General features: G+C 43.8%; 2 protein-coding genes across 2 annotated transcripts in view; both read left to right on the forward strand.

Moving 5' to 3' along the window:
• The window catches only part of PARD6G (par-6 family cell polarity regulator gamma), a 68,477-nt gene extending 62,671 nt beyond the window's left edge, over positions 1-5,806 (forward strand). Inside the window, exon 3 of the mRNA XM_009324942.1 lies at positions 4,926-5,806. Within this exon, the coding sequence (XP_009323217.1) occupies positions 4,926-5,785 (860 nt within the window). The 3' untranslated portion in view covers positions 5,786-5,806. The remainder of the gene's footprint in view (positions 1-4,925) is intronic.
• Positions 5,807-6,452: 646 nt separating this feature from the next.
• The window catches only part of BLOC1S4 (biogenesis of lysosomal organelles complex-1, subunit 4, cappuccino), a 9,265-nt gene continuing 7,154 nt past the window's right edge, over positions 6,453-8,563 (forward strand). Inside the window, exon 1 of the mRNA XM_009324943.1 lies at positions 6,453-6,479. Coding sequence (XP_009323218.1) covers positions 6,453-6,479 — 27 coding nt within the window. The remainder of the gene's footprint in view (positions 6,480-8,563) is intronic.

The raw sequence follows: 8,563 nt of genomic DNA on the forward strand, positions 1-8,563 counted from the left end.
GTGAGAAACTCAAAACCTAAGAACAAGTTACTGACCTTCATTAAAAGTGTGTCATTGTAAATTATGCAATGATACAGTTTTCATTTCAGTCTGACATGTGCCAGCTGAACAGTATATTACTGGAAATAGGCAATATACCACCGTTTGACCACCCTGTAGTTGATAAAAGGGAGTGATGTTGGCTGACTTCTCCCAGTTCCCTTGTGAGGAAGGAATTTTTTTTTTTCATTGTGCTAGGAATTGATGACTTTCTGCTGCTTCAGCAACAGCTGATGTTAAACTTCAGTAGAGATACTTTGCTTTATTCCTGCAGCAAGAGTAGTGGCTCTGAATAGCGGGGGGTGGGGGTGGGGGTGGGGTGGCTGTTTTGTTCAGGGTTTGGGTTTTTTTAATTTTTTATTTTAAGGTGAAGTCCCAAGCAAGCATAACTGCTAGCGAGCAGGTCATCCTGAATACAAATAACATTATAATCCCTGTATTATCAAGGAGCATGTATTCTGTACTTTAACTTTTTCTAGAAAATAGTTAATTGGTATTTCTTTGTAGAAGCTCTCCAAATTAGCTCTCATTTCTCCAACCTATAACAGGTTTTAACAGTTTTACCTGTTAAAATTGGGACTTCGTCCTTCTCATATGTAAACCTGTTTAGGGTCAGAGTTGGAAACTAATGCCTGACAGTCTTTTAAAAACAAAAAATCCAGTCATCAACAGGACATGGACTTCATTTTTTTTAACGTGCTCCAGCCCTGAAATACTAAATCCAAGAATGGTCAGTGGTCCAACACTGAAAGTAGCCTATATCACTTGTAATGTAATCCCGGCTTCTGCCTGGTTCATGTTTGGAGGAAAAAAGATAGCATTTTTGTGGTAAGCTGGGCTTTTTGTTATTAAAGGAGGTGATTGTTTTGAAGCTGCTCAGAGGTTAGGAATGCTGGCAATCATCTGGGGAGACAGATTAGTGGGTTGAGTGCAGGTGAGGAGGTCACAGGCACAAAAGAACCACTTCTTTTGTGCCATTGCCCTCGTAGTGGTTCAGCCAAAGGAAGCTGCTTCAGAAGTGACTTGTGTGTGTCAGGAGGACCATCGTACTTCTCCTGTGACATTACTACCTGATCATCACAAACTTGCAAGTTGTGCGAATTAACTCTCTGGGTTGTTGTTAATTTAAGGGGAAGAAAACAGTGTTGTCAACGAATCTTCCCAGGTGAAATATTTGGTAAAGCTTTTGCAAATCTGCCTTAAAGTAATTCAGTATTAATACAGTAACATGGAGAGAGAGGGAGAGAACGGTTACCTGGGTGCTTTCAGGGAATAGAGGGATAACTAGGGCATGTGTTTCATTTTACCTGCAGTGCAATAAACTGCACTCGCCAACCTAATTTTCTGAATCTTTAAGGGATGCAGCTTTTGTTTTGAGTTTGGTTTGCCAGTACTGCAAGTGACAGTCTTAAATGCATAAACCCACATGTAATTTTAATTGCCATCTTAAACTGAAATTTTGGGATAAAGGTTCTCTTGGGCTTTAAGGTACAGTGCTACTATTCTACAGTGCTATGTTTCAAGTGAGGAAGAATTTCGATTCTAAATCTGAATCCCCAAGTTGTTTTCATAGGACTGTCACAGGAATTTATCAGTGAATTGTGAGGGTGAGCAGGGCACAGTGTTTGAGACTGTGGTGATGAAAGACATCTCTTGTGGACTCATACTTTACAAGGAAAAAATATTTGTTGCCAACCTTCAGAATCATCCATCAAAACTTAAAGTCTAGGTGGATGTAGATGATGGTGATCCTGTTGATGAAAGAAAAGGAATAATACCTCGCTTTGACTGCCGCAGGTGGCTTGTGCATTCAAAAGACTAGACACTGCGCTGACTCTGCTCAGCAGGTGGACTTGAGAAGCTGCCATCTCCACGCAGTCACTGTCTTGGCTGTGAATACACTTCCAGGAACCAGTTGGGAACTTCTCGTGTTTGGGTGATTTTAAGGACTTCCAGTCCTGTGCCTCACCAGTCCAAATAACACAGTAGGGCCTGTGGAGTTGGTACGACTCTGAACGGCCTGGGAGGAGAGGCAAGAGACGAGTGTGAAGTTAAACACGGCAAACTTGTCCAAGGAGTATCTTTATTTCACAGAAGCTTTTCCTTCAGGATGACCTTCTAGATGCCTTGTGATGTCCTCAGTGTCAGTATAGCCAGTGTAAATAAGTTATAGGAGAATGCAGAAATAGTCTTTCTGAAGTCTTCAAACGATTTTTTCCAGCCCAAAGGACTATGTAGGATCACAGAATAATTTAGGCTGGAAGGGACCTCTGGAGGCCAGCTAATCCAACACCCTGCTCCAAGCAGGCTCAGTTAGATCAGGTTGCTGCTTAGCACATTTTTTAGCGTCCTCTGAGTTGTGTAACTTAATGTCACTTCATTGAAGTCTGCCAATAATATGCCTTGAAAGCTGACCTGAAAATGAGATCTTGCAAGAAATAAAAATGTAATTACAAGCTTGTTTTTACTAACACTTTTTTTTCTTCAACCTTTATGAGGTAGAGGTATTGTCTTACTTTCTCAAACATTACTATGCGGGGTTAATTTGTCAGAAAAAAATTTTCTTAGTGGCAGTTCTCTAATTGTGCTTTTGTATTTTGCTGCTCGTCTTCAACAGTAGAATAAACTGAAAGTCTGTTAGTTTATCTGAAAAGTGTTAGCATGCTTAAACTCCCAGTTAAATAATTTTCCAGCTAGTGCACGCTTCATGTTTAAAATACGCACAGTATTTTTAATGTGAAATGCAGTAACGCATTTTGTACACTAACAACTTCATGACTAAGTATTTTTTATGCAAACCAGAACATAAGCTTCTTATATGGAATAACTTGTCATATTACTTGGCTTATTTCAAGTTGATCACTTTGCACATGCCCTTGAGATACCACTACAGACAGAGAAATATTTAAACAATTCCTTGAACAGTAGACCCTACAAAGGCTGCTTTCCTATGGATCTTCCTCTCAAGGGCAGGAGCGCCTGTGCGAGTCTGTGTCTGTTCTGTGATCCCTAGCATATGGACTAGGCAGCAGAGCAGTTTGTTTCTCCCTGCTTCTCTTTCTACTGGGCCGCTTGCTTACACAGAACTCTTTTGGTACTTGGCGCTTTTAGCACTTTTTATTGCTGTCAAATTCAGCTGAAATGAAGTAAAATATTCCAAAGAGAAAAGTGCTGTACCGAGAGATGCATATCTCTCAGTGGATGAGGGAAAGGCTGCGGATGTTGTCTTTGACACCGTTTCCCACAGCATTCTCCTCGAGAAGCTGGCTGCTCGTGGCTTGGACGGGTGTATGCTTTGCTGTGTAAAAAAACTGGCTGGATGGCCGGGCCCAGAGAGTTGTGGTGAACGGAGTTAAATCCAGTTGGCGGCCGGTCACGAGCGGTGTTCCCCAGGGCTCAGTATTGGGGCCAGTTCTGTTCAATATCTTTATCAATGATCTGGATGAGGGGATCGAGTGCACCCTCAGTAAGTTTGCAGACGACACCAAGTTGGGCGGCAGTGTTGATCTGCTCGAGGGTAGGAAGGCTCTGCAGAGGGACCTGGACAGGCTGGATCGATGGGCCCAGGCCAACTGTATGAGATTCAACAAGGCCAAGTGCCGGGTCCTGCACTTTGGCCACAACAACCCCATGCAGCGCTACAGGCTTGGGGAAGAGTGGCTGGAAAGCTGCCTGGCGGGTCGACAGGCGACTGAACATGAGCCGGCAGTGTGCCCAGGCGGCCAAGAAGGCCCATGGCATCCTGGCCTGTATCAGAAACAGTGTGGCCAGCAGGAGCAGGGAAGTGATCATGCCCCTGTACTCGGCACTGGTGAGGCTGCACCTTGAATACTGTGTTCAGTTTTGGGCCCCTCACTACAAGAAGGACATTGAGGTACTGGAGCGTGTCCAGAGAAGGGCAACGAAGCTGGTGAAGGGTCTAGAGCACAAGTCTTCTGAGGAGCGGCTGAGGGAACTGGGGTTGTTTAGCCTGGAGAAGAGCCGGCTCAGGGGTGACCTTTTTGCTCTCTACAACTACCCGAAAGGAGGCTGTAGTGGGGTGGGTGTTGGTCTCTTCTCCCAGGTAACAAGCGATAGGACGAGAGGAAATGGCCTCAAGTTGTGCCAGGGGAGGTTTAGATTGGATGTGAGGATAAATCTCTTCACCAAAAGGGTTGTCAAGCATTGGACCAGGCTGCCCAGGGAAGTGGTTGAGTCACTGTCCTTGGAGGTATTTAAAAGACATGTAGATGTGGTGCTTAGGGACATGGTTTAGTGCTGGACTTGGCAGTGCTAGGTTAACGGTTGGACTTCATGATCTTAAAGGTCTTTTCCAACTTAAACGATTCTGTGATTCTGTATTAACATTAAATTCCTTACTGAAAAAGGCTAGGCTAAAAACACAGACCCAACTACTCTCTAACACCCTGCTTTCATGTTTGTACCTAAGGTCTGCTATCAGTTAAGGCTGTGTATTGGATATTAAAATACTCCCCGATTCAGACTTTTAGGTTAGGAATGTGTATACACTCCTTGCCCACTTGAGATGTATGTGTAAAATTACAGTCCGACTCTGAAAATATAGTCTCACATCTAAGATGGTATATCAGGCCTGCAGCTGCAAGTAATTGCATTCTGCACAGCTGACAACAGGAGTTGAGAATCAGAAGTCTTTTTCCCTCAAAATATGGAAGAAATATGGGTAGTCACTGAAAACAACTCATTTATTCTGAATGATGTGCTGATGGACATAGAATGAAACGACGGTTAGAGTAAGCGGAAGACTTTATTTGATTTTTTCCATATTATTAGGAGTGTGGCTTCACTGAATCAGATCTAAGAAGAAAATGCCCTGTAGATTGCATTATTCTCTGATGATTGATACATTGGTACTGTTTCTCTTTCAGATGAAGTGGACTACAGTAATTTTGGGACCAACACGCTATCGAGGAAGAAGAAGGCTCTGGTGACACTCCGCAATGACAACCTTCGCCGGCGTCCCCACATTAACATTAGCATGCCTCATGATTTTAGACCAGTGTCTTCCATAATCGATGTGGACATTCTTCCTGAAACGCACAGGAGAGTGAGGCTGTATCGACATGGGTGTGAGAAACCCTTAGGATTTTACATTCGCGATGGCACCAGCGTAAGGGTTACTCCTCATGGACTAGAAAAAGTACCCGGTATCTTCATCTCTCGTATGGTTCCTGGAGGCTTAGCGGAGAGCACAGGCTTGCTGGCTGTGAATGATGAAGTCCTGGAAGTTAATGGCATTGAAGTAGCAGGAAAGACTCTCGACCAAGTCACAGACATGATGATTGCCAACAGCCATAATCTTATTATCACGGTCAAGCCAGCAAACCAGAGGAACAATATTATTCGAAGCAGTAGGATGTCTGGTAGCTCTGGCCAGTCTACAGACAGCACTGCTAGTCACCATAGCTTGCCTACATCCCACGTGCTGCAGAACTTCCACCCTGATGAAATGGAGAGTGACGAAGAGGCTGACATTGTCATCGAGGGCGGTCTGGAGCCACAGCACATTCCTAAACTGCACAGCCTTACTTCCAGTAGCCTCTCTCGAATCAATGGCAGCAGCCTTACCCACAGACTTCAAAGGGACCTGGTGCTCAACAACAACTCTGGCCGAGAAAGCAACGGCAACATCCACAAATTACTCAGTTCCTTAAAAACTGATCCCCGACACAGTCTGGTTATCCCCAGAGGAGGTATCGAGGAGGATGGAACAGTCATTACACTTTAGTAGCAATTCCTGCAACTCTCCATTCAGTCTTAAGTGCCAATTGGGACAGTTGACTCTTGCAACGTTGTTATGCACAAAACAGAGAGCTGATATTCTCATAGACCTCACGGGTGCAGAAAATTGTTGCTTTCTAGGAAACGTGGCATCTGGAGTTAGACATAAAAGTGTCGTGCAGTGCCAAATTTGTCAGGAGAAAGCCCGAGTGCAAAACCTGGTTTATGTCCCAGCCCTAAAGCGAGAACACAAATTTGTTTTAGTTGGTATAAATCTAAGCAGTCTTACAGGCTACCGATGGCAGTGCCACGTGCTTGGGTTTGAATGCATGGGTGGATGTATTTATACATGCATGTATATGAATTAGATTTTAATAGTAACAGACGCCTATTTGAAGTGGAATCTGGTTTTCTTCTAATACCAGTTTAAAGAGCGTGCTTCTTAATAGCCATCCGATCTTCTACAGTTACCTACAGACCCTCCGCTAACTTGTTTACACCGTATTTGCAACCTTACGTCTAATCCAGACAAGCTCTATAAAAGCAGCGGTTTCCTACTCCGGTGGCAACAACGTTAGGGAGATGCTGCAAATACATTTTCCAAATGAAACTATGTATGTATGGGTGGGTTTGTTGGTTTTTTTGTTTTTTTTTTTTAAAAGCCTAAGGAGGCGATGTTGGAGGATGTTGCAGTTATTGCTGTGAGATCACCACCACCTGCTGGCCAGAGGCAGGCCTGCCCCGCAGCACACACCTGGGCTGCACGGGGAAAGAAAAACATGGCCATAAGGGCTTAAAACTAGGTTCACGCCATTATGTGTAAATGTATTCTTTTTCGATATTTATTAGAGAATACCTCTTTTTCAGATTTTTTTTTTTCCCCATCATCTCTGTTTTTTTCAGTATCACGGTTCATGTGAATTCTAGGGATGCAAGTGAGAAGGCAACAAAAGTGGAAGAGTGTGCTAGGACTGTCCCCTTCACCTCAGAGCCGACACAGGTCCTTGCTGCACATTCGGGGCAACCTAAATCCACAAGGTCTTTCCGTACAAAAGATCGGCGGGTTGCTATACAGAGGAGGGATGGTGACTGACTGTCAAACCTAACTTAGAGTAGTTCTGTTATTTTTTGGACTCTCCTAGTAAGCGTAAAGCTTAATGTCTACACAGGATTTCTAGAAACTTAAACTATACCGGATGTTTGCGATGGTCAGGCATCTTTACTGGATGCTGGCTAGTGGGTAACCAGTGACTGTTGAGTCGATAACTGTCTGCTTCTGAAAATGCCATGAATTTATGAAAGTGGTCTAATCTAAAATATTTTGTTATATCTTGATCAGTGTAAGGAACAAAATATAAATGTTTTACAGTGTATTTTTCTACTTTTAGCTTGTGTCATTTTCTTTTTGTTTTTAACTTTGTAGTACATTAAAGCTTTTTTATATGGTGGAATAGACATTTCTTAAATATTGTATGGATATGAAAATTCAGAAGTCTTGGTTTGAAAAAATTACATTCCATTTTGGAATCTGTAATGGCTGGACAAAGGATGCGCGGACTAATTCCTTGTCACTAATTTAGAATACCTGTGGAACAACCAGTCTTCTGCTCGTTGTTAAATATGTTTGGGACGTTGAACTTAGTATGTTTCTTTTAGATTTGCTTTAAAAGTTTATTTTAAAATTCTTTCACTTACTTACTCTAATTAAACCTCTTCTAGGTATCACAGCAGTTATGGAGCTGTACTTATTTTTCCCAGCACAGTAAGAAGAGAGCATCGATCCTGTTTGTCTTACAACTGTGTTTGTACTTTACCAAAGGTTTTCATTTTTTAAGAAATCTGATTATTGGTGCAGTAAAAAAAATGAATAGCTGGATGTGCTTCAGTCAATCAGACCATCTTATCAGGAAAATTTTGTTACACCTTAAATAAGACTCCTTTTATGAATAAGTGGATTTGTCTGGCTGAAGTTACTCATTTTACCTTATTTAACTGATGAAAATGTGACCTATCTGCAATAAAATGTGCACTGTCTTACTTCTACGCTATATCCTTTCCCCTGTGCTCAAGCACATCTTTCTGTGGAAGTATCTCCCTTCCTTGTGGAAACAAGATACGTGGTTTTGATGACTCCACACCTACGCAACCATTTTAGTAATGCTTTTCTCCGTCCCGGCACAGACGGGGATTCCTCCGGTTGTTGTTCCCTATACCAAGTTTCTTTCCATAACGTTTCTTCCCAGTACTGCTTTTAAAGGGTACTGTTACGCTGGTTCCCATGGGAACCAAGAAGTTTGCTGTGCTCCTCATAGCTAGCAAGGCTCGCGTCAAACCCCGTGGCTTTGACGACGTGGGGTAGTTCTGGCTCCTCAGAAAAAGCCCACGGTGCCTCTGGCGTAGTGACACGCTGCCACCCTGCACCCCTTCGCCCGGAGGCCGCTCGGCGGCTGTCCCAACTAAAGCGTGCTAGTGCAAAATACCCAAGTTCTTCCAGCTAATTCATCCCAGGGCGCAGGAAACGTTAAGTTGCATTTCTCGCATCAGCGCGAAAGCGTTGTACCCGAGACCTCAGTTAGGTTTCGCGCGTCGAGGCCCCTTCGGCTGCGAGACCGAACTGTTGAACGGGGCTTTAGAAGTGGGCGGCTGAGGGAACGGCGGCGCGCCAGTCCTCCTTCGAGGACAAATCCCCCATAAGCGTTCTTGCAGAAGGAGCCACGCTTCTGCCCTTCGCTCTCCGAGCGCGCGGTAGGGGCCCGCCCAGAGGCGGGGGGCAGCTCGGAGCGGG

This window comes from Pygoscelis adeliae, unplaced genomic scaffold, assembly GCF_000699105.1.
Source record: "Pygoscelis adeliae isolate BGI_AS28 unplaced genomic scaffold, ASM69910v1 Scaffold135, whole genome shotgun sequence".
Taxonomy (NCBI): Eukaryota; Metazoa; Chordata; class Aves; order Sphenisciformes; family Spheniscidae; genus Pygoscelis; species Pygoscelis adeliae.